Source organism: Chiloscyllium plagiosum, unplaced genomic scaffold, assembly GCF_037043375.1.
Source record: "Chiloscyllium plagiosum isolate Xiang-an unplaced genomic scaffold, Cpla_swu_hap1 HiC_scaffold_12, whole genome shotgun sequence".
Classification (NCBI taxonomy): Eukaryota; Metazoa; Chordata; class Chondrichthyes; order Orectolobiformes; family Hemiscylliidae; genus Chiloscyllium; species Chiloscyllium plagiosum.
Genome location: NW_028270150.1, coordinates 78,541,462 through 78,567,730, shown reverse-complemented (window position 1 = coordinate 78,567,730; position 26,269 = coordinate 78,541,462). Strand labels below are relative to the sequence as shown.

At 38.4% G+C, this 26,269-nt stretch overlaps 1 protein-coding gene across 4 annotated transcripts in view; it reads right to left on the bottom strand.

Moving 5' to 3' along the window:
* Window positions 1-26,269, bottom strand: part of ofd1 (OFD1 centriole and centriolar satellite protein) — a 99,542-nt gene that overhangs the window by 66,764 nt on the left and 6,509 nt on the right. For 3 of the 4 annotated variants that reach the window (XR_015758913.1, XM_043700576.2, XM_043700577.2), the window contains 7 exons: window positions 24,017-24,232; window positions 17,919-17,987; window positions 17,797-17,824; window positions 17,517-17,624; window positions 7,185-7,321; window positions 5,332-5,505; window positions 2,645-2,751 (listed from right to left, as the gene is read on the bottom strand). Coding sequence is in view for 3 of the 4 variants with exons in the window: in XM_043700576.2 (XP_043556511.2) it covers window positions 2,645-2,751; window positions 5,332-5,505; window positions 7,185-7,321; window positions 17,517-17,624; window positions 17,797-17,824; window positions 17,919-17,987; window positions 24,017-24,232 (839 nt within the window). In the remaining variant the exon portion in view is untranslated. Of the gene's footprint in view, window positions 1-2,644; window positions 2,752-5,331; window positions 5,506-7,184; window positions 7,322-17,516; window positions 17,625-17,796; window positions 17,825-17,918; window positions 17,988-24,016; window positions 24,233-25,851; window positions 26,062-26,269 lie in introns of those variants that run through there. The other variant, XM_087992967.1, reaches the window with a different exon arrangement.

Genomic DNA, 26,269 nt, shown 5'->3' with positions numbered 1-26,269 from the left:
TTCTTGATGGCACACCTATAAATGTTGGCAAGGGTATTTGTTGTCATGCCAAATTTCCTCAGCTGCCTGAGGAAGAAGAGACATTGTTGGGCCTTTGCAATCAGTGCATCCGCATGAAGAGTCGAAGAAAGCTTGCTGTTGATGACCAGTCCCAGGAGTTTCACAATCTCCACTCATTCCACCTCTGTGCTGTTAATGTGTAGGGGGGCATGAGTAACATTCCACCGAAAGTCAATAATGAGTTTGAGCAGGATATTTAGAAGGGTAACTTCATTAATGGGCATAAATTAATACAAATATTTGCCTCAACTCAGAGTCAGAGTCAATTTATACCAATTGCACATTTCTACTAGTAGCAATTATAGTTTTAAAAAAATACTTCTAGTAAGTCGGGGGGTAACATATAGAGGAGACTAACAAATGACAGCAGCAAAACTAATACTTGATAACGAACTATAGGCAATACTGATTTTTTAAGGCCCCAGAAATCTGTAAAGGGCTCCACTTTTTTTCTTTTTTAATAACTGCAAATTATAATGCAAGATCTTACAAAATAAAATGTGCTATCGCAATGAAGATGTTTATTCATTACTAATAGGAAAATCTAGCCATTTTGCTTAGCTGTTTATTTTTTGAAATGGAACAGGAAACTCATTTTTACTTTTGTCGAAATGGGAACACATATTGACATGATTAAAATCTGAATAAACACATGTAAAAGTAAACTTTCAGATGAGAGAGCGCGTTTGGAAATAATTATGGATCATCAGGCAGTTAAAAAACTCACTTTCGCACAAATAGACAAGTCCTAAAATTTTAGGCAGTGAGTCAGTATTGCAAATTTGTGCATTTAATACATTTTTCAAGTGAAGTTGTAGGAGAAGCAAAGCATATCTGATATCAAAAGTAAATAGCAGATATTGGAAATCAAAGGATGATCAACCTGACATTGTAATTCTTACAGGACTTCTGCCAGGTCAGAAGAAATCTCTTCCTAGCCAAAATAATAGAGTCCAGATTCAGAAACTCCCACCCCAAAAACCTGGATCTATCATTTTCATTTGGGGACATGAGATGTTTCACACATCCATAATTGAGTCATCAGTGCAATTAAAATGCAGCTGCCTTGACTCAAATCGATTTATCTCTTTCAGATCTCTGAAATACCACTCAAGACTATTAGAAATTAAGAAAAAATTTACACCTATTAGAATTCTTTAAGAAATCAGGTATCATTTGCCGGGGTCATTTTGGATTCTAATCCAAAGACTGTAACGTGCCCAACAGGTGGATATGTTCTGCAAGAACATCAAGTTGGTGAATCAGTTAAATTTACTGCTGTTCACATTTTTAAGAATAAAATAATTGTACTATACCTCTCAATTGAAAAGTAACCAATGCTCACAAAGTCAGTAGATGCGTGTTAACAGAAGCCTGAGGTTTATCATTATACGATTATTCTGGTTAACTGCTTCTACAACCTATTATTATCCCAAGGGACTGTAAACTCCAAATGGTTCCTAAGGCATCGGCTGTCTTTGATGTGGAGTAAAGAATACAAATATTTAAGGAATTAGTACGGAAAAGCAATTAAATGTATTGAATGAGCTGTTATCATTTTTAATATAATAAAGTGTGTAATAGATGCATAGAACTTTTCATCTCGAAATGTCTAAGGTCCACCCATGGTACATATTGGGTGAATTGGCATGGAGGGGGCAAGAGAAAAAGATGGTGGTTGTGGAATCACCAGTCAGCATTGTGTTGTGTTATGGGGTTTTACTACATATGGATAGCATTGTTTTTTTATAGGTGTGGATAAAGGTACATAGGTTGGCATGGAGAAGTGCAAGGGAATGGAAAGAGGCAGTGTGACATGGAGACATGTGGGACTTCAGAGGGGTGAGTAGGTGGAGGATATGAGATTACATGGGTAGGGCACTGAGTATGTGTGGGGAGTGGAGTGAGTGTAAGTTTTTTTGTTTTAATGTTTTAATTACAGAGTCCCAGAGTACAGGGTGGATATCTTTTAAACACCCACCTTGACACTCAGCGCTCTGTGGGTGTTTTCATACTTTTTCTGGAAGCAGTGTGCCTAAATCTATTAAGCACCCAGTCTTCCCAAATCATAAACTGACCATTTGGGACATTTTCTCCTGAGTCAGGTTTGCTGAAACCTCTGCTTACCCAACTCAGGATCAAAAGTACGGTGCTCTTTCCCATTCTCCACAGATAAAACTAGATCTAGTGAGTACTTCCAGCATTTTCTGTTTATATTTCACATTTCCCAGCATCCATAGAATTTTGGTTTTGTTCTAATATTCTTGGACTCCCACTTTATATTTGTTTTCTACCTGCTACATTATATTCTTTATGTTGCTTGTGAACAACCATCTCTGCCATACCACCTTCAGAAGCAGGTATCATTAACAATAAGCAGGTATAACAAACAGATTTTCAGTCAGTCAAGCAGACTCAAATGTTCCAGTCCAAGGGTGTATCAACAATTGGCAGCTCAAAAAATTTTAGATTACCGAAATGAAAAAGCACAACTATATTAATGCTCTTCTGGGACTTTTTTTTAAATAAAGTCAATTCTAATAAAGAAATATTATTCTTTTGCGAACTTCCCACTTCTACTTACAGTTCAAAGGCTTCAATTCGTTGTCTAAGTTCAACCTCTCTATTTCGCACTGCTTCAATATCTTTCAGTAAACTTTGTCTCTGTATATAGATTTCTTTTTCTTCAATCTGTAAAATAATTGAAATAGAAACATAACTTGTCTGAGAAGGGTCATGTAAATATTATATATACTCAATTTTGTGACAAACCAATGTGCAGATTAATTCTTACTTTCATACATGTGGATTACCAAGTTTTAAATAAAGTTATGCACTAAATTTTATCAAAAGTCACCCGAGTGTTAATTTTGACAGTTTCATGGAGGGTTCCTCTCAAAGCTCTGGCAAGGTTTTTGAAGCTATTCTCTGAAATTGGTTTTAGTAGCTCTGCACCATACCTGTATGAAGCCCTTCTCAGCAGAGGTGGAAGTACTCACACGTGCTGGACTTCTTGAGGTATCCAACACTGGAAGCACTTTTACAGCTCAGCTGCTCACCAGGTCAAGCACTGCCTGCTAGGTGTTGCCACTCTTCAAACACAACGTGGCAGAGAAATCAGAAAGAAAAATGCTTCCATGGGTACATAAGTGGTATGGCGATACTTCAATGTTAACCATAAGCACACAATGAGGAACCAAATTACATAGGATGAGGCTAAGAATGGGTTAATCTAAGGGAGTGATATTTTTCCCCTAGTGCTCACAATATCTACAGCTTAATCATGCCAACTATCATGTTGCACTGAGCATCAAAACTATGGCTGTGTCTATCAACGACCCCCCTTCCTGCAGTAACCCATGTCCTCCAATGCACCATCACCCATCCACCATACACTCCTTATATGTTGAGTTGCCTCCCTTCACAATATTGTGCCTACCACATCTCAATACATTGCCTCCAATACTCATAACTGTCTCACCTTTATGATCTGTTACAAAATCGAAAGTGTGCATGGTCACTTTCAGAGAGAGGGGGCTTTTCTGACCTGACAGATTGTGATAGCACATGTGTCTGTGAGTAGCTGACAGGTGCAGAGAATGCTGAGATTTGATAGTATACAACAATCGTCTCACGGTTTGCACATTCTCCCCGTATCTACGTGGGTTTCCTCCAGGTGCTCTGGTTTCCTCCCACAGTCCAAAGATGTGCAGGTCAGGTGAACTGGCCATGCTAAATTACACATAGTTAGGTGTACTAGTCAGAGGGAAATGGGTCTGGGTGGGTTATTCGTTGGAGAGTCAGTGTGGACTTGCTGGACCGAAGGGCCTGTTTCCACACTGTAGGGAATTTAAGCTAATCATGATCAAATCATATAATGCTACTAATACACAAACTGTCACCTGATGATCCAAAAGATGCAAAATATCCAATTCAATAAATGGAAAATAAGATGTTTTGCTTTGTTTTTTGGAGGGGGTGGAGGGAGTGGATTTCGCTAAAACTTAAAGCTCCAAATTTGATCCAAATGAGATCATTACAATGACAGCAATATCAAAGTGACTCAGAAATAATTTGATTAACTCTGTTGATGACAATAAATTTGAATTTTAAAAATGTTTTGATTGTGGTTGAAAGGGATCCTTACAAAATTAATCCACTCAATTATTGTATTGATATACTTTAAATTGCAGTTACTGTTTTTTTTTCACATTTCAAAAATAGTGACCATCTACAACAACATGGTTCATATTGTACATTCAGCTTCTAAAGTCAACCTATATTTTGTGGAAGTTTTCTTAAGCCCCGAGATCAACTTGTTCAACATGATCCATGGAAAATAACTTGCTTTAACTTTTATTTTTTGTCTCTATTTCGTGTCTTGAAATGCAATTCTTTTCCTTCCCTCTCATATGTTTTCTTTATAGATATTATTATAACTTTTATTTCCTGATTCAAGCATTCCACTGTTTACTAACAATTCTGCCATTAAATTGGTTAAATATATATTCCTTCCTTGTAGAAGGCAGATGGTAGCTCATTGTCCTACCCTTAACAATCAGCTACTAAAGATTGTGGAAAACAAACAAGAGAAAGCCTTGTGGATGGCATGTACTGCCACACTTTTGAGTAGAGCATCAACTAGTTCCCTTCATTTTCCTGGAAAATTTATGCAATAGAGTTTTGTTTCTCCTGGATGGCCAAGTGACTAGAATTGCCCAGCCACTATAAAGCCTTCTCTTACAGATTGCCATACAGGAAAAGATGAATAACTTATCCCATGATTAAACTGCCTGACTGAAATAAAGAGCCCCAACAAGTGGCAAGATAAAGACTTCTACAGCATCTGTTCACAATATTTCAAAAAAAAAGCAAACGGCTTTCGATTCTTAGCTTTTGTTTCTGCATGCAGTGCTACTTTATATATATATATTGTTGAAAAGTATGAATCATGCTATAGATAATGTTTGAAAGTTCTATGTTGGAAAAATTATATAACAATGAAACTGAAATGTTCATGAAGAATAAAAGGATGAAGTAAAAATGCCATTTTTAGTGCAATTAATACTTTAAAGGAGAAGCTAGTATTTTCAGACTTCCAGTTTTGTTTCATCCATCAGTACAGAATTAATTCAGGCAGTTTCCATGTCAAACTTGTAAACTCCTGCATTATTCCTGACACATACCAGTACTTGTAGAAGCTATGATTCATCCATCAACTCACTGCACAGCTGCTGAATGCATTATCATTCTGAGTGTATCTGAACCTACCTCCTGCTGTTTCTGAAGTCTCTCAATGGCATTCTTCTCTCTTGTAATCAATGTCTCAGACTTTTTCTGGTACATTTTGTCTAGCTTCAATCTGATCTCTTCTATATGCTTCTGTGAAAGCTCTTTCTCCTGAATCCGAACCTTAGCCAATTCCAGATCCTTGAAGTGTTGCAACTATCATGATCAAAAGAACTAGTTAAGTTTCTTATGCAAGATAAATCTTCAAGAAAAAGCAACCAAAGCCAATTTTTAAAAATCAACAAGTGTATTATAATTCAGCAGAACTTGTGCAATTACTAATATCACAAGTTCTGTGGATAATTTTCTTTCAAATATGATACAAAGCATTCAAACAAACTATGGAAAGCAACTGCGAAGAGATGGCAATCAATCAGGAATACTAATTTATCAACTTTAGGACAGGCTGAAATGTAGGAAGCATTGCATTGTGTCTTATAGTCAGTTTGTCAGCATTTCTTTCAGAGATGTGCTCTTGATATCATCACTGCATAACATGTAATCTGAGGGTACAAAGATTTCATAGCCCATCATACCTCTGATTACTTCAATTACACTCTACTGGAGTGCTATTAGAAGCAAGCTCCTCTGTTGTAGTCTAATAGTTTCATATTATCCTAAATCTAGTCTGAGGAACACAGTATATAATAACTATGGTAAATGTGTGTTGGATTCTTTAATTCCACAATATCCATGAATAGGTTATGTTACAGGAGATAACAGAAGCATTGCTGCATCAGGTGGAAATGCAAACTCACACTAGGAAGGACTTTTCAGGGCAGGCAGTACTGGGTTCAAGTATTCATGTTTGCATTTCTGTTTTAAGCAGGATCAATGAAATGCTAAATTGTCAAGGTTTCAGGAGGACAGCACTTTTATCATGGGAGTGATCCTCGGCACATTTGGACAGAAGATTTGGTTTAGGGAGCAGCATTTGGGACTAAGGAACATTGGAGTCTGGGAATTCTCCAAGTAAGCCTGGGAGTGGAAGAGAATTTTGGTAATGGGGTTCTGGAATACATTAGATTTGAAGGGAACTTTCAGAATCAAACTCTTATGTCAGTCAGCCTCTTCCCAAATTTGTACACCATATCTTCGGCACCATCAAGTAGAATGATATTACATTCAGGTGCCACGGCAATGCATATTTAGAGACAACTCTCAAATATATTAAAAAAAGAAAATATATTTTATTCTTATGACAACAAACTTTTAATTCTATGTGTATAGGATAATGCTGGACTAAAACCAGTGCAAAAATAAAAAGAATCGGCTCTAGTAAAATCCTACCTGGCATATCAACAGGAGTAACACAGGTACAAAGTCATGGTTCACACAAGAATACTACAATCCTGTTTTACCAACTCATAGCTGGATGATTGGCTTTCAATGCAGAGTAATATCGACAGCATGGATTTAATTTCCTCATCAGCTGAGGTTACCATGAAGAAACCTCCTTCTCAACCTCTCTGCTCAGCTGAGGAATGTTGACCCTCAGATAACACCACCACTAATCATCACTCTAGTGAGAGAGCAGCCCCATGGTTCACTAGGACTATGGTGACTTTACCTTACCTTCTAAATCTAGTTTTATAATGGATGCTGATAATATTGGAACTGTGCAGCAATGGATGCCATCAGTAAACTGCAGCACCTGTTACAAACTATTCAAATTCACAGGGTAATTATTACTGTCCACTGAATTTCATTAAGGTCCTCTTGTGGTCAAATACCGAGAAAATTAAATATGTTAGGTGATTTAAAAAGTTATTGAATAAAACAGCAATTGAGCAACTAAACGATAATAACAATCACTAAAGAATATGATGTTCGACCTCTTGCCGCATCTCTTCTTGAAGCTGTTCTTCTATTTGTTTACGATATGCAAGGAGTTTAGTTTCCCAGAAGTCCTCTTGTAAATTTGTTGGATGAAATGCTGCATATTCTTCATCAATCATTTGAAATTTATCAACTGTAAGAAAGAAAATGGTGAGTTGTTAGTACAGCAGTGAGAGACCAAAATAGAAGGGAATACCAGAATTGGCATCTTTACATTGTAAATTTGCTGCTGCTGCAGCTCCAAAGTTTTAATGAAATACAGAACATGAATAAATAAGGTACAGTCTGTACTGCAAGGAGCAACAAATAAGACAAACCCCAACTCCAATCATGTTTACATTTCTGACAGCAGTCAACTTTCCCAACCACTCCAAGACCCATTTGAGGTTGCTTTTACTTTTGGTTATCTGCAACTGAAATATTCATTTCACCACCTACAAACCAGCAAAGCAGGATCCCAATCTTCAGTTCAACTCACGGTACTGATATCATTTCAATAAATATCGTGTGCAATCATGGCCTTAATACCTCTTCTCAAGTTCTCTGCAGTTTTCAACACAGTTGATGACAATGTTCTCATTCAAAGTGTTGCCTTTTGCAGTCCACCTCCAGGTATACTGCCATAATAGACTAAGCCATCCTTGGCCCTCTCTTCATAATTACTTTAGGTTAGAATTGGCAATATTATATGGCAGTGCTTAGGATCTGTTTCTAGACATGTTCAGACAAAAAAAATCTCATTGCCTGCCTATCACCACAACTAATGAGTCAAAGCTTTCTCCAGCTGAACATCAGCAAAGTTCAAGTCATCTCCTTCAACTCCTGTCAGCATGTCAGAGACAGTCCTCATCCAACAACCTCCAGTTGTCACTTGAAGTGAAGTCAGAGTGCAGAATTTTGCTGTGCTGCAACAGAAACATTGAGCAGGATCTTCTTGGCACCAGAACATAGGCAATAGCAAGGAAAATGTGGAGAGATTATGAAAATAAGATTCTTGATGTTGAGAAAAAAAAAGTCTGATTTGCCACCCAAGGCATTAAGAGCAAAATGAGATTTTTCCTGGTGAGCAGTAGCAGGCCTATTTGCATGCACTTAATCTAATCTTACTTGTCTGCAGTTTGCTATTTGCCCAGACGGTGGAGGGAAGCTAGAAGGCAACAATTCCTGATATGAATTTTTAAACCTGGTGGTTCTAATTTACCGCATGCTCCTCCGGGCCTTTAATAGTAGCAAAATACTGTAGATGCTGGAAATCTTTCCCTCTGGACCTCTGTCCTGATGAGCATTTCTCCACATCTCACGATCAGTTCCATGGGCAGTGGCTGCCTCCACTCCCAATTCACAAAAGCCATCATTGGATATACATTAACCTCACCACATCATCTCACGTCTCTAACCCACATACAATTCACAACTTTAATATTGTAGCTTGGAGCTCATTGGCACCTTTTGTTGTAATACTGTTGCCAGGATCATTTTATGCACATTTCCTGCACCAACAGGCTGCATCTCAGGGCTCTTAGCTTGCAATCTTAGTGCTCACTCTCATTGCATCTACTTGGATGCTCACAGAATTTCTGCCTTGCCTTGCTTTTCTGCAAATTATCTCATTCTGAACTTACAATTCAACAATGCTTGGCTTTGCGCACAGACATAAAATCAGGCAGCTTGCCAGCAATCATCAGTCCTATTGGAGGGGGGGTGTCATATTTTGATATATGATATATACCAATACTACATACTACTCATTCTTGATGAAGGGCTTTTAACTGAAACATCGACTCTCCTGCTCCTCTGACCTGCTGTTCTTTTCCAGCACCACACTCTCAACTCTGATCTCCAGCATCTATAGTCCACACTTTCGCCTATACTATATTAGTGTCATGCCTGCAGCACATGCCAGCAGTGTGCATGAAAAATACACAGCTATTTAATTGAAGCACAGTCTATGTCTCAAAGTCTAAGCAGAGTCAAGGGGCAGTGCCTGTAAGTCAGGTGGTTTTTCCAGTCAGACAACAGCATAGTCCATTCTTGATCTAAGCAGTTAGGTCAGGGATGCAGGCCATGGCAATATTTCAGTATACCAATGCATGGATTAGTTGCAGGTCAGTTGGGGAACTGCAGAGATCAATTAGAGGTCTGGCCACCCATTAGAGGGAGCTGGATTATCAGAACTTCCACTGTTGCAGTGGAATGGTAGGGTAGTCAATTGTGGGAATTGAAGGCAGCATGCTGAGATGCAGCAGAGAAAATAATTGTGAATAGGGGCAACTAAGCTTAAAAGAATGGGAGGCAATAGAGCATTGGAGGCCATTGGTAACTGTGGGAGTGGGTGTCATTACTCTGGCTTAACCAGGAGGGATTGTCAATGCAGCATAATATTGGCATGTCTAAGTGCAGATCTCAGGCTTGGGGGTTAGGGTGATGTGAATTGGGAAGATGAAGAGTTAAACTGAAAAACTGAGTAGCAGCATATCCAGGACTGATGGTTTACAGAAAATGCAAGGGAGATAGGAATACATTCTGCTTAGCACAAAGTGGATGCATTCTCTTACTTTCACACCTTAATTTACACCAAATTTACATTTATTTTCTCTTTCACCATTAACAACTGCTTTATCTTTTCCACTGCGTTTTTACACCCTTTACCCGCTTGCTCTGCCTCAGTCTCTGTCAAGAGTATAAAAAAAATTTGACAACACCTATTCATTCTGAAGGAGAGTCCCACCAAACACAAAACATTAACTCTGTTTCTCTGCCCACAGATGCTGCCAAACCTGATGAGTTTCTCCTGAATTCTCTGTTCGTTTCTGCAACACACTCCGTTGCCTTCCATCCTCATCTGAATCACAAATGTGCAATTCCCATTAAAGAAACAGTAACACTGTTCAGACAAGGTTCTATCATCATCAAAGGATGGGTTTTGTAGTTTTGTTCTTGTAGCTGTGATTACTCTCAGTCAATCATACACGTGATGATGTAAAGTGAACATACACTTATGAATGTGATTGTCTATTTCTAACGAAGTGTCACCCATATACCTTAGAACCTTTTCTTTATTGTTTCCTTCCAACTAAATTCACTATGAAGTGCTATTCCTAATTGGCAGTGTTTGACCTGGTGCTCAGCTGGGCTTTAAATATAGTGTCAGCAGAACAAATCCCAGAAAGTCCTGGCAGCAAAGAGCACTTGTGCCACTGACAGCATGTGATAATATTAACACAATGACATACAGGCATGATGCAGATGCAAAGGTGAGCAGAGGAAAACTGCACAAGATCACTTGATAGACCTCAGCGAGAAAAATCCCTCCATATAACCACCCTCCACCCCAGAACTGGCAGGCAATTGTTGTTAAAATTAAACCTACTTCCAACGAAATTTTCACCAGTTTAATTTAGAAGTGGTGGAATACACTGACAGATTTCCCTAACTGCTGTCACAGAGCTGGTCCCTTTTTTTCTAAAAGCTGTTCCTTTTCTCAAGGATCCTGTGTCCTTGACCTTTTTCAGAAGGGTCATAAATGGGCTGGGCTCCAATTAGACTAGTTTGATACAGAGATAAAAAGGATTTTGAGAGGCCCTTTGTTTATATGTAAACAGATGAGACTTAAGGCCAAAGTGGTCATGTTTTAGAAGTGACTTGCATAATGGAAGGGGAGTATTCAGGTCTCTAGCTGAGCAGTTTAGTCCAGAACTAGTTGCGAGTTCAGCCGTGGACTGTGTGAACAGGCTGTCTCTCTCTTTCTGCCCTTCTAACTTCAACCTGTCAGGCATCTGTTCCATTTTTCTTACTGCGTTTTAAGGGGGGGGTTTGCTTTGTGGGACTGTTGTATATATTCAGAACAGCATAATTAAGTCTAGTTTGGATAGACCGAGTTCTGTAGGGGTTCTTTATTCTGTTTGTTGTGTTTCATTGTGTAATTTTGTGAATAAATGTTTGTCCGTTTTAAAACTTGGTAGTCAACCTCGCTAACTTGCACTGGGTAATTTTCACTGTACACTCACCGAAACAAATTGCAAAGATATGGTCTGGGCTGCCTACTTAAGAATCTTTTGAGTGGCCTGGCCTAGACCATAACAGATTGGGGGCTCTTTGTGGAATTGCGAGTGGTAGGTGCTAGTGTCTTTATTTCGGGTGTTGGTTTGGTTGGGTGGACAAAGCTTGGGAGAGTAATGGCTCTTTCGATCGCCAAAAGGTTTTCTGAAAGTGGATGCAGTAACTTTGGAAGTTTTGCAAAAGGTGAATAAGACCAAACTGCAGGAATTAGCAGACAAACTGGAATTGGAACTGCCTGTTTTTGTGAGGAGAGGAGAGGTAATTACAGTAATAGCTCAGCATTTAAACTTGCCAGGGAAACCATCAGCATCTATAGAGATGGCAAGAATTCAATTGCAAATGAAGCAGCTTGAATTAGAGGCGAGAAGTAAGGAAAGGGCAGCAAAAATGAAACAGTTTGAGTTACGATTAAAAGCAGAAGAGAGAGAAGAGAGACTAGAAGAGAAATAAAACAAGAGAGCTTCTGAACTTCAAAAACTGACAGGTAAAAAGGAAAGTCAGAAGGCTAGAGATAAAGGCTGAAGGTAGGCTGAGTGAGGAAGAGAGTGAGGATGAGCAAGCCCCTGGTAGTCAGAAGTCTAGTGAGAAACTGTTTAAGTATATTCAAGCATTGCCCAAATTTGATGAGAAGGATGTGGAAGCCTTTTTCATCTAATTTGACAAGGTGGCTAAGCAAATGCAGTGGCAATGTGGGTTTTGTTGATCCAAACAAAAGTTGTAGGTAGAGCTAGAGAGATATTTGCATCCCTATCACAGGACATACCTGGGGAGTATGAGGAGGTGAAAAAAGCCATTTTAAGTGCATGAGCTTGAACCAGAAGCCTATAGGCAACATTTCAGGAATCTAAGGAGGGACCCAGGTCAAACCTAGATTGAGTTTGAAAGGATCAAACAGAGTAATTTCGATAGATGGGTAAGAGCTTTAAAAATTGAACAAACCTATGATGGCCTTAGGGAGGTAATTATTTTGGAGGAATTAAAAAATTCATGGCGTTAAGTAGTGCGAACTCATGTGGAAGAGCAGACAGTTGCAATGGCAAGGTTAGCAGCTAAAGTGGCTGATGATTAGGAGCTGCTCCATAAAACATGGTTTGGCTTCCAGAATCAATTTCAGTCCATGAGGGATAGAAATCGAGGCAGCAAAATCCTCAGGTGGAAAGGGAAAGGTAGGCCTCAGGTGAAGATCATAAAAAGAACTTACCACAGGGTAACCCTTGAGGGGGACAAAGAAACCCCTGAGGGGGAACAAAGAAGTTAAAAAGCTCCAGTATTTTTATTGTAATAAAGTGAGCCACACAAAATCGCAGTGTTGGCAGGCTAGGAGAAAGCCAGATGTAGGAAAACCAGACAAGCCTGGGAGCTTTGTTGGACTAGTAACAAAAAGCCCAAGGGAAGCCAGACAACTGCCTCAGAGTGTACAAGATGATCAGAGTTTGGTTAAGGAGGGAGTGCCAGATCTGCTTAAAAAATATACATGCAAGCATAAAGTTTATTCATATAGGCCAGGAGTAGCAGGTAAAGAGCTTACAATATTAAGGGATACAGGATCCTCTCAATCTGAGATGCTGAAGGAGGAGAAGATATGTATGCCTGAGGATCTATTGCCAGAAAAAGTACTGGTAACAGGAATTCACAGTGAAACAAAAAGTGCTCAATTACACATGGTGAAACTTAAAGAGTCCAAAGAAGAGTGTAGAATTTGTGGTAGGAGTACTGGACAAACTCTGAGCTCCAGGAATACAATTTGTCCTTACAAATAATACAGCTGATTCACTGGTAGGTATGCTGCCTACTCTAGTTGAAACACCAGTACGGACGCAGGAAACTGAAGAAATGAAGGATGTTTATTCAAGAATTTTCCCTGATTGTGTGGTCACAAGATCACAGAGGCACAAGCTGAAGCAGGAGAGTCAAAAGGCACAGATAAGGAAGCTGACATAGCTTTATCCTAGACATTTTTTTCATCAGATAGGTGCGACAGAGCAAGAGTAACGAGGTAAATGTACAAGTATCTTTAGCTCTGTTACGCTTATTGAATTACAGCAGAAAAGATGAGAACTTGAAACATTTGTATCAAAAGGCAGAAACAGAGGAGAATGAATGCATCCCTGTGTGTTACTACTTAACAAATTATGTATTAATGAGGAAATGGAGACCATCACATTCAAGCAGATGAGAAGTGGGCAGAGATTCATCAAATTGTTGTGGTTCTGTTCGGCGAGCTGGGAATTTGTCTTGCAGAAGTTTCGTCCCCTGTCTAGGTGACATTCTCAGTGCTTGGGAGCCTCCTGTGAAGCCTGAAACGTCTGCAACGCAAATTCCCAGCTCGGCGAACAGAACCACAACAACGACCACCCAAGCTACAAATCTTCTCTCAAACTTTATTCATCAAATTGTTTGCCAGTAGAGTATAGAAAGGAGGTGCTGCGAGTGGCGCATGAGCTACCACTTGGAGGTCTTTTAGGGGTGAGGAAAACACAGGCTAAAATACAAAGACATTTTTACTGGCCTGGACTACACAAGGATTTAGTTGTATTTTGCCAGATGTGTCACACATATCAGCTAATCAGAAAACCACAGGCAATATTAAAACCTGCACCTTTAATACCTATTCCAGCATTTGAGGAACCTTTCACAAGACTCTTGATTGATTGTGTCGGTCCCCTACTTCAAACAAAAAGTGGGAATAAGTATTTAACAATAATGGATGTGTCGACTAGATTTCCAGAGGCAATCCTATTATGCAATATTACAGCAATAAAGGGTTGTATCAGAGCAAAAAAAAACAATTTTTGCTAGATACAGACTACCAATAGAGATCCAGACAGATCACGATCAAACTTCACATCCAAACTATTCAAGAAAGGTACGGATAAATTGGGAATAAAGCAATTCAAATCTACTGTGTCCCATCCAGAATCGCAGGGAGTGAGAGACAGATGACATCAAACACTAAAGACCATGCTGAGGGCTTATGGTCAGGATTATCCAGATGATTGGGATAAGGGAGTTCCGTTTGTATTTTTTGCGATCAGAGATGCACTAAATGAATCAACCAAATTCAGTCCATTTGAATACATTTTTGGGCATGAAGTATGTGAACCATTAAAATTGATTACGGAGAAATTAATAAGTCAAAATTCAGAGACCGTATATTTGAACTATGTGTCAAATTTTAAGAGAACAATTAAATAGAACTGGAGAGTTGGCTCAACAGCATTTATCAGTATCACAGCGTACAATGAAACAGGAAGTGTATAAGAAATCACAAATTCTTTTGCAATTGGGGATAAGGTTTTACTTCCAGTAACAGATGAACTTTTAAAAGCAAAGTTTAGTGGACCTTATCAAATCAAAAGGAAATTGAGGTGAACTACTTGATAAGGACTCCAGACAGGAAGAAATCTCACAGAGTGTGTCATGTGAATATACACAAAAGGTATTTTGAGAGAGAAGGAAAGCAAGAGGAGAAGGTGTTAATGATTACAGCACAGAAAGAAGAACCAAGTTCAGAGGATTTTGAACTGGACATTCCTCAAATCAAATTGGATAATAAGGAAGTTGTCAAAAATTGGGATAAATTATTGAGTTACCTTCCACAAAGAAATCAAAATGACCTGCAAGAGTTATTACTATCACATAAAGAGATATGCAGAAATAAACTGGGAAGTACTAACCTAATTGTGCATGATGTAGAGATAGGAGATGCTGTTCTGATTACGCAACATCCTTATAGGCATAACCTGTAAAGTTGGCACAGGTTCAGATGGGGATAGAGCGCATGCTCCCAGATGGCATGACCTAAGTGAGTTACAGTGACTGGAAGTCACCTGTAGTCATGATGCCAAAGCCAGATGGTTCCCAACGGTTATGTGTGCACTATCACCAAGTCAATGCCATTACAAAGACTGATGCATATCCAATTCCACGGTTGGAGGACTGTGTCGAAAAAGTGGGACATGCAACCTACGTTTCTAAGTTGCTCTTGCTCAGAGGTTACTGGCAAGTACCTCTGTCTGAGAAAGCAAAGACAATTTTAGCTTTCATATCCCCATCTGAACCTGTGCCAACTTTACAGGTTATGCCTATAAGGATGTTGCGTAATCAGAACAGCATCTCCTATCTCTACATCATGCACAATTAGGTTAGTACTTCCCAGTTTATTTCTGTTCAAAATCAGTTCAAAATCATGCCATTTGGTATGAAAAATGCCTCAGCCACATTTCAGAGACTGACTAATAAGGCCATTGCTGGATTACCCAACTTTGTGATGTATATTGATGACCTGGTGAGTTTTAGTCACCAGGAAGGAACATTTACAGCATTTATCGGACTTGTTCGATTGACTTCAGAAGGCAGGCTTGGTCGTAAACCTAGCCAAAAGTGAATTTGCCAAAGTCCAAGTCACCTTTTTGGGCCATGTTATTCAACATGGACAAATGGCCCCATGGGATATGAAAACGAAAGTATCTGGGGAATTTCCCACACCGATGAAAAAAGCAGTTCTACGGTTCCTGGAATTGAGTGGAATTTTACCAAAGGTTATGCAGAACTTTGGCAGTGTGCCTGTTCCACTTGTTGAATTGTTAAAAGAAGGCAAGAAGTTTCAGTGGACTGCAGACTGTCAAAAGGCATTTGACAGTTTAAAAACCGTTAACCACTGCCCCAGTATTAGCCACACTGGATTACACGAAGCCTTTCAAGATGCTTATCAATGCCAGTAATGTGGGTTTTGGTCCTGTGCTCCTGCAAGAGGATGACAAGGGAATAGAAAGACCCATCGGGTATTTTTCCTGGAAAAATGTTAATCAACAGAAATATTCAACAGTGGAGAAAGAGACTAAGCTTGGTGTTGGCATTACAAGATTTCAGTGTTTGTCTCAGAAGCATTGCTGATAATATAATCATATATATTGATCATAACATTTGTGGAAAAACTTAACGACAAAAATGCCAGACTGTTTAAGTGGAGCTTGTTGTTGCAGCCACTCAATTTGACAATTGTGCAAGTGGCAGGTTGTGAAAATGTGGCTGTCGAATAGTTGTCAAGACTCGAATGCGATATGGAGACATTCGATGGTGGGTGTGCCATGACGTGAGTTTGCATGTGGTTATGTATGTTTGCATGTTTATAGTTAGTACAGTGTATTTGTGTGTTTTAGACTACCAGCCAGTTTGTTTTTGAAGGGTTTTAAAATGAAGCATCTTTTGATATTGATGGTTTTTTTTCCAAGCGAGTGTCACAAAACTGGTCCCTTTTTCCTAAAAGCTGTTCCTTTCTAAAGGATCCTTGACATTTTTCAGAGGGGTTTTAAATGGGCAGGGCTCCGATTAGACTAGTTTGATACAGAGATGAAAAGGATTTTGAGAGGCCTTTTGTTTATATGTGAACAGATGAGGGTTCAGGCTCAAGTGATCATGTTTTAGAAGTGACCTGTATAATGGAAAGGGAGTAGTCAGCTCTCTAGCTGAGCAGTTCAGTCCAGAACTAGTTGCAAGTTTAGCAGTGGACTGTGTGAACAGGCTCTCTCTCTCTTTCTGCCCTTCTAACTTCAACCTGTAAGCATCTGTTCCTTTTTTTTAAACTGTGTTTTAAGGGGGTTTGCTCTGTGGGACTGTTGCGTATATTCAGAACAGCATAATTAAGTCTAGTTTGGATAGACTGAGTCCTGTAGGGGTTCTTTAATCTGTTTGTTGTGTTTCATGGTGTAATTTTGTGAATAATTTTTTTGTCTGTTTTAAAACTCAGTAGTCAACCTCGCTAACTTACACTGGGTAATATTCACTGTACACTTACCGAAACAAATTGCAAAGTTATGGTCTGGGCTGCCTACTTAAGAATCTTTTGAGTGGTCTGGCCCAGTCCATAACACTACCAACAACCTTGTTAACCAAAAACTGTTTATTTGCATAATTTATCAGGTATTTGGTATCTTGACATAACCATTGCCAATTAACATTTGCATTAATCACACAAGCCAGTTAAAATAAAACCACAGCAATAAAAAAAAAGTAAAAATACTTTGTTTTGATGTAACTGCATTTTCTATGGCCATTATTTAGAATTAGCAATCCAAGGACAGAACTATGGAGATCTGCAACTCATAAATTAGGCCAATTGAAAAGAAACTAACTATAGAGACATTGCAGGTTCATCATTCTAAAATTAACTTGCACACTCTGTTGAAGATTTACTTAATTTCGAGACATCACTTAAAAATGTGCTGCAAGGATAAATTCTTACAGAAACCTCCACATCTGTTCCTTACCAATAGATTCCGTGTACTCTGAAGCACAGCTGGTTTGAGTTTCTGCATCCCGATGTGCTCGACTTAGGTGGTAGTCAATCAGATCCATCAGAAACTGAATAAGAAACCCTGCCAGTAACAAAAAAAAACACTCAAAAAGGTAAATTGCTAACAATTTTGGAAGAATGGCAATTTTTAAAATATATTCTTTAATGCGAATTAGGCACAACTGGCTACACCAACTTCATGCATAATTTTTTCCTGCATGTACAATAATCGAGTATTTGATTTTTTTTTTTACCTTTTTGATTTTTTTCAAGATTTGAAATCTGTAGGAGCACAAAGACAGACAAAAAAAGTTATCCAATGTATGAAAGAGGAAAAGTTAACCACTAAACATATTTATATTAGAATCAAACTCACAATGGATTTGTAAAGCTCTGATCTTGGGTTGATCTTCAAAACCTGCAGGAGATCTCTTGCTGTAAATGCCTATAAAAAAAAGATTGAAATTCAATTTGTAACTTTAACTGCATGTGAGATGCAGATCCATGAAGAAACGCTTACCCTAGACAAATCTACATAATTAGTTTTCCTCCTATTGCAATACACATGTAGTTTGGGTACATCTCGTGATTTACCAAGATTTTAAAAATCTAACAGCAAATACACATACATTATCCCAAATATGCTATTGTAAAAACTGATCAATACTTCCCTTGTACTACAGTCCTGTTAATAAAAAAAAAGGACTGAAGAACCTCAAAAAATAGTTTTCCCACCTTGATGCAGGAAATAATAGCTTGTTTTCTCAAAAAAGTTATAAAACAAACAATATCCATTTCTCAAAGAGAGAATTATGATAACTAATCCTTATATGAACTTGAGCTGCCAAGCCTGCTCTATCCATTTGTTATCACAGCTGTTTGAACAATTTCAATGCCTTTTACCCACTCACCCCAGAACTCTTCATGACATTAGTAAATATAGTCAAAGATTGAGATTCCATGGTCTTCTAGGGTAGAAAATTCTAAAAATTCACAACCTGTAAAAACAAATTCTCCTCATCTCAGTCCTAAATGACACATCCCCCTTACATTTAAATGTGTCACCTTTTTCTAAGCTCCCCAACTAGGGGAAACATCATATCTATATCTACTGTGTATATCCCTTGAAGTACTAATAAGGTTCAAAGAAATCACCTCTTATTCTTCAAAACTCTAGAGAATTGATTGAAAGAATCATATTGGTCACCAGATAATTATAAACTACCTTTCATTCGTTATTACTAAAGCTCGCACTTACCCAAATACACCCATTGTTTGGTATTTACGAGAGTCGAACAATAAGAAATTGTCCTTTGATTAATGAATAACCTTCTGATTGGTTCTGGATTTCAAAGTAACTGATCAAACCATTGAAATAATTCACAAATTTATCTTTTCCTCTGTTTAATCTGACAATCATGCAATTTGGAATTTCATACAGCCCCTAAACGCATTTGTTTTCTGCAACTGCTCCTTAGCCATCACTTTCAAAATATTTATTAGAGATAAATTACATTCAATTCTCATATGCAAGTTACACAAATTATACACCATCAAAAATCGTTGGAAAAACTCAGCAGACCTGGCAGCATCTAAGGAGAGGTAGCACAGTTAATGTTTTGGGTCCAGTGAGCCTTCTTCACAAAATTTATAGACTGCTACAAAACAAAATCAATAAAACAGATTTGAAATATTTTCCTTAATAATTTACTCCATAGTCAGCAGTTAAAGGCATTGAAACAAGTGTGGTGTTGTGCAGCATGCTCATAGGTTGAATCCTTGAATTGTATGGAGTTAACATGGCATAAATCTTTTAGTCTCCACATCATTGCAGAGCAGACACATGGCCCAAATGTCCTTGATATTCAATAGTTTTGCCATCGTGAATCTCCCACTGTCAACATACTGAAGGTTACCATTGAGCAGAAACTAAATTGGACTAGCCATCTAAACATGGTGGCTACAAGAACAGGACATGGGCTAAGAATTTTGCAGTGAGTAACTAACCTTCTGATTTCCCAAAGTTACTCCACTATCTACAATGCACAAGTCAGGAGTCTGATGGAATACTCCCTCTTGCCTGGATGAATGCAGCTCCGACAGTACTCAAAAAACACCACTAAGGACAAAGCAATCCACTTGTTCGGCACCACATCCACAAACAATAAGTTCCTCCAACACAGATGCCCAGTGGCAGCAGTTCTATTATCTAGAATTTTTTAATATCATTCGACTTGTTCATGAAAGAAGTGCAGAATTGTGTTTTGCATCACAGCAGCAGAGGATGACACATCACTGAAATTCTTCTTAGGAGTTGAAAGTACTTCAACATTTCATGAGTGTGCAAAAGAGAAGGAAAAGAAGGGGGAAAAAAAAAAGGAGTGTTTAAGTTTGTCGTCTTTCTCTTGATGTTCAAGTCCTGAAATTGTCTCTTTTGAATAAATTCTTTGATCAGTCTTCACTGCTTTTACCTTCTAGGCAACATCAATGTCACAGCTGAGGTACCTACTGTTGTGAGAGGTTGACCTCCTAGTCTGCCAATGTGGTTACACTCCAAGAACATAATGTGGATAGACAAGTCCCTCACCTCCTCCAAAAAGCATTGGCAGCACTGTTGAATTGGCACCTTTGATGCTAGAGACTTAGATATTTATAGAAGAAATGAACTTGTGGTAAGTGTGGTAGCTATATGCTAATAGATCAGCTGCATCATCAGTGATACCAGCTTGCACTGAGACTAGGTCAAAGATAGAAAAAAAGTGATGTCTGATTTTAACATGGCTCTGTTCACAACATCAATGGTTAATAAATTTTCATCAGTTTGATCTTAATGTAATGGGATTGAGACAGATTGAGCAGTGAGGGGCTACTTACATTGAGTGAGGGGCCATGATTGGATTAGGGAGTAATCAACAGGTTTGGTCATTTTTACGTCTACAGTTAAATTAGGATTTTTCTAACATTTTTCCTGGGTAAATATTCAGATTGATATCAGAGTCTAATACAGCTCAGAGCTAGAGTTTTGTGGAGGATCTGGCTGGAGGAGGAGAATTGTCTATTTCAATTTCAAATTTCTCATTAAATCCCCAAGGCCATCAGTACATCGGAACTTCTGCAGGGTCCAAATATGTAAATTTTAAAAACTATGGGATATAGATGTCAGCCAGTAATTACTGAGAAGATAGTAGTGAACTGCCTTCTTGAACACTGCAGCCTATTTATTAGAAAATACACCCACAACACCATTGGGAAACAGGATTTTGACCCAGCATCAGTAAAGGAAAAACAATGTATTTCCATGTCAGGATGGTGAATGACTTGAAGGCAAAATTGAAGTTAGTCATGCTTCCTTCTACCCACCAGCCTTGTCCTTCTAGATGCTAATTGGTGGTCATGGGTTGGAAGGAACTATTGAAGAAGCTTTGCTGAATATCTTAAGAAAAATAAATGAAGTTTCCTTACTACGCTTAAGATATAAATTTCTTTGTAGATATTGGCACTACAATCACATCGTAGTGTGAGATTCCCAATATGTACACTCTGCTCAGGCAGCAGAGAGTGCACTGGCTGGATCACATCCACTGCATGGAGGACGGCCGCATTCCAAAGGATATCCTCTACGGAGAGCTTGCATCTGGGAAGAGACCCACTGGGCATCCCCAATGGCGCTACAAGGACGTCTGCATGAGAGAAATGAAGGCGCTTGATATTGTTACGGAGTCCAGGAATGGCTTGCAGCTAGCCACATGAAGTGGAGAAGCACCCTGAACCAAACAGGGGAATAGAAGCTGATAAGTGTTGCAGCAGACAAGCAGGCATGAAGGAAGGAGTGCAGCAGTTCTAGCAGATCAATGACCACATACAGATGCGACCACATACAGATGTGACAGTCCCGCTGTCACTCCAGCAGTGGTTTCTTAAGTCACAAGCGACGTTGCTTCAGGGAAGCAGAAAGCAAGAACAACGAGGATGCAACTCCTGGTCAGCCATGACCAAAAGGGACCTCACGAATCACATTATCTTCATCGCAAGATTGTTCCTTTGCAATTACTTTGTGGAAACGCCACCAAAAAGTAGGATTTCACCACCATCAATAGTAGAATAAACTTAGAAGATTTCAGGAAATTACACGTTCTTGGACACCTAATCAGCACTGGCATATATAGGAAGCTCTTCCTGAGTATTATGATCTGCAGACTTTGATGAAGACTCAAAACAATTAACACCACCACTGGGTATTTTCTTTAGAAGGAAGGAAACCCAGTTTCAGCATTACTCAATAAAAGGATTTTCTGTATTAGGTTGTGGTTTCTGCTGCTGTAGCGTGACGGTGATGCCCCTAGTAGAATTAACAAACATTTACCTGTATCACTTTTTTCAAAACACTGATTCTTCTTAGAGGAGATATTGTAGCTGCGACCAAAATCATCATTTACACCGATTTCAAATAGCAAAATACGATTCAGACCTCCTTCATTAAATCATATGGATAAGTAGAATCTTCATTTACTTCCACCCTTTCTTAAATGTATAAAGACCTAGAATGCTAACTTGCAGCTGATCACCATCATTCTTGGTACATTGTTTTCCTGCATCTCCTAGTCTTGCCCCAAAAGAGAAAAGTTGGCAATATCCTCCTCTGTCCTAGAGTTGGAGCTTCTTCAATGAATACTGATTGACAGCGCAATGTGTCAACTTCAACATAAAAAATATTCAAAGCTACACAAACAGGAAAGGAAAGAACAATGATAATTATTTACAATAGAATGTTAATGAACTTTCTCCCAGTATAATAAAATATAGAAACTTTATCTTCCTTCAGGCAAAAAGAGATTGTTGCACTTACATATTTCAGCTTGTGTCAAATTCTGCACCATGATTTTAAACATTCAATAAAGACTGTAAGCATTCAATAAAGGTTCATCCAAGACATTCAGCACGGAACAGTCCCTTATGGTCTCATCTCACAATGTTGAATATTGATAATTATTAACAAGGTGGTACAGGCGATTTATAATGGAATTAATTGCCTCCCTTGGCTTCTAACCACTCAGTCCATTATAGGATTATAATAGTATAAGAATCAAAGGCCATCATGATGTCCTCATACTTGTTTCTTCTTTGATCTGTCTAATCTGAATGGTATTGCCAATGCTGCAGATGCACACGGCAGTACACTACCTTGATCTTAATTGACCTGAGTAGGTTTGGAGGTGGCTTTTTGGAGGTGTGAAAGGATCCCCCATTAATGGCCCATAAATCACACACCAATTCTTTTACCTTGCATTAAAATCATGGTCAAGTTCTAGATGCTTTGACAACACTAAGATGGAACACTTTAGCTTTGGAAACTGATGATTATTAGTTTACTGTTTACATTAGGTGCAGACGTATGGTAGAGCCAAAACCTAATAAAACCTTCTTCCAACAAGTTTTATTTCCATGCTTAGTTATCATATAACTATTCAGCTAATACACAACTCTCATTCCCTTGCTATCCCCCAAACCACTGCATTCCCTTCAATGACCAGACTACTATCGATTCACATCACTCATCTGCTACCCTATCCATTTACTCAATTACCTATGCAGACTTACCTCACCCATCTATTACTCATTCACTGACTTACCCATGCACTATAGACATTTAGATTTGCCTTATGGAGTTAGAGCCATAAACAGGGCCATAACTTGGTTTCCTCTGATGCTCTGAAGAAGCATTTGTGAATGCACACTTCACATTTCTAGAGAAGCCAAGCTTAGAAGACTCAGCCAGAAACGTGCAGCAGTGCCAAGGTACAGAAATGAATAAGCAGAGTGACAATCTTCATGAAAAATCTGGATCTGTATTTCTGTCAGAAAAACAGAAATTGCACAACAATTGGCCTGATCATTCCTCCATGACAGATTGGGATTAGAACTCCCAAACATGACTGCCATCAGCACATGCTGAAAATGTGTATGATTGTATGCCGCACACAAGGCAGAACTTAATTTGAATGTGAATCTCCACATATTTAAATATTGTGTCAACATCATTGCCTGGGTAGAATACTCAGTACATTTGTATCCAAAGGCTGCTGAACTGCCTTAGAAGGAGCAACTGGGTTCACCAGTGCAAAGAAGAAAATTGTGAGACCAGTTACTTTTACACATGCAAACAAATATGTGATTATTATTAGATTGTTATTTAATTGATGGAAATCATTAGAAAAAAAAAGACACTTTTTTTATATTGAAAGAACTGGATCAGTCATACCATGAAAGGAAGTGCTGAAAGTCAGACTTAAATTCATGGGAAAGCATCTATAAATAAAGTGACTAATTCTTCCTATGAAAAGCATTTGACATGGTTCATTGGTTTATCCTTGACATCCAACTATACAATAGTCAGTGTGTTGATTTGCTCCAACAATTCCGGGCCATTGCAGCAGTTAAATAACATTTTTAAGAGAAAGTACAGATTTAGCTTACCTTTTCTTTTTCTAAGCCACATTCTGGATAGAAGACAGACAGTGAGTACTCATATCCAATCTTTCGCAAATGGTCTGCTACAATGCTATTTGCAGCCATAACCAACAGAGAACTTTCATCTGTGGAAGGATTCTGATGACGATGACCATTCACAGGTAACAGTCCATTTAAACCAGGATGCGTTAATTCATGGACAAGCTGATTTCGAAGCTGAGACTAGCCAATAGAAAGTTTATATGTGAGGCAAGGTAGTACACAAGTTAGCAACTTAATCTATTAAGGTGCCTAAAATTTTCACTTAAAATCAGCTGGAATTGTTGTTATTTTTGATTGGATGACGTGCCAATTAGTATTTATTGGAATCTGATAACTACACAGTAAAGTAATACGTATCGTTTTACATTTCTGTATTTTCTACTATTGACTGCTCTTGCAATGAGGCAAGAACTATTTTAAAATCAAGTATTCTAGAAGAGATTGTTGCACTTTTTAAAAGTAAACTACAGAAACTCATTGTGTGTGGTGTTTAGTCTGCTGCCTTATTCAAACACTTGGGAGAGGTTTGCTACAGATGAGCTGGCACCAGGGGGAGGTGTGTAAAATTAGATTCTTTAAACAGAAGTAGCTGATTGGTTAGTGGAGTTGTGATCATCCTGACAACAACTATGTGATTGGCTCATTTGTAACTGAGTAGCTTACAAACATGAACAATATTAACAGAAGCTTTTGAATCTTCAGAAGGGGAGGTCGTGTGTCTCTCTGCAGTAAAAAAGACCTGCAGCAAGCCAGTTTATTTACCCCATCATTTACAGCAAGCTGTTGCTTTTAACCAATAAGTCGAAGACTTAATTTGTGAACCAGTCCCTTTGTACCTCATTGAAGAAAGTGAAAAATATCTGGGCAGTGAGACTGAAGAAGTATGCAAGCAAAGAGGATCACCTCAGACAACTCTGTGGACTGATCCACTGAGCTGCTTTCCCAGGTTTCCCTCCACCATAATGCTGAATTTTTTAATGTCTGACCGCATCTGTTTTAGGAGCGGTTTTATTAAGGGGGTTGGACTTTCAACGAGTAGAGTTATATATCATCAGTTCATAGTTATTTACCTTCAGACAGAATCAGTTCATTTGTAATAAATAATGATCCTTATTAAGTGCAGAAACGTGGTCCCTTTTCCTGTTCACCCTATGTCCAAATAGACAAATGGGGAAATTGGGAACTTTTGCAATCTTGGATAAAGTCTTTAATTTTTGAGATGCGTCCAGGAATGGCAAAGTTTCATTTCCAGTGCACTAACTCTGAGATGTGACACAAGCGTGCACCCAAAATTAATGTATATTATGTAAGCTGTACAATTATTAATTGACTTCACTGTTCAAAGACATCAGAATAATTATGGGTTTTGAAACAGCATTTGATGCTTTCTAGAAGTCAAGTAAGCAGGATCTTTAAACTTGTGTAAATATGAAATTAAGGAAATGGCAAATAAATGAGGAATTTTCTGTGTGACTGCCAATTACCATCAACTTAAAGCTGCAAGTCAACTTAGTAGATATTTACTAGATGATGTGTATAGGAACTCACAACTATAGAAATATAAAACATTATTCTGCTCATTTGTAAGTACAGTAAATCTTTTATGAATTGGCACCTGTGGAACCAGGAGTGTTCCGGTTGATCAATTTTTCTGGATAATCAAAAGACCCACATAATCAATGAAAAATACGCATTAAATAATAGAAACATAATGCAGGGGGATATACATCACTGTTATAATTTAATTATAGCATAAATCACTTAAATAATAATGCAATTTTGCCTTAAATAAAACTTACCAGCAGACAGCCTTCTCATTCGCACCCTGAACTACTAGGACATCGGTAGATTGCAGCATTTGAGGAGAATTTGTTTCGAAATTGAATCCACTGTTGATATTTTGTGTTGCCATTCGATTGAACAAGCATATTTACATTGAGGTAAATAAATTTAAAAAACTATAATAATTGGACACAATATTGTAAAATATTGTAAATTTAAATACCTAATTTTTGTCAGTTTATCAAGAGTTCATGAGGTGCCAGGTGAAACAAAACTTGCTGTACCAAATGCTTTCTCTCTCTCTATCTAACCTGTACAGAGATGTTATGACACACCTCTGGAGCAATTGGGACTTTAACTCAGGCTTCCTGGCTCAGAGGTAAGAAAACTACTACCTCACCAAAAGAAACCCTTATTAATAAGTGTCTTACTTTA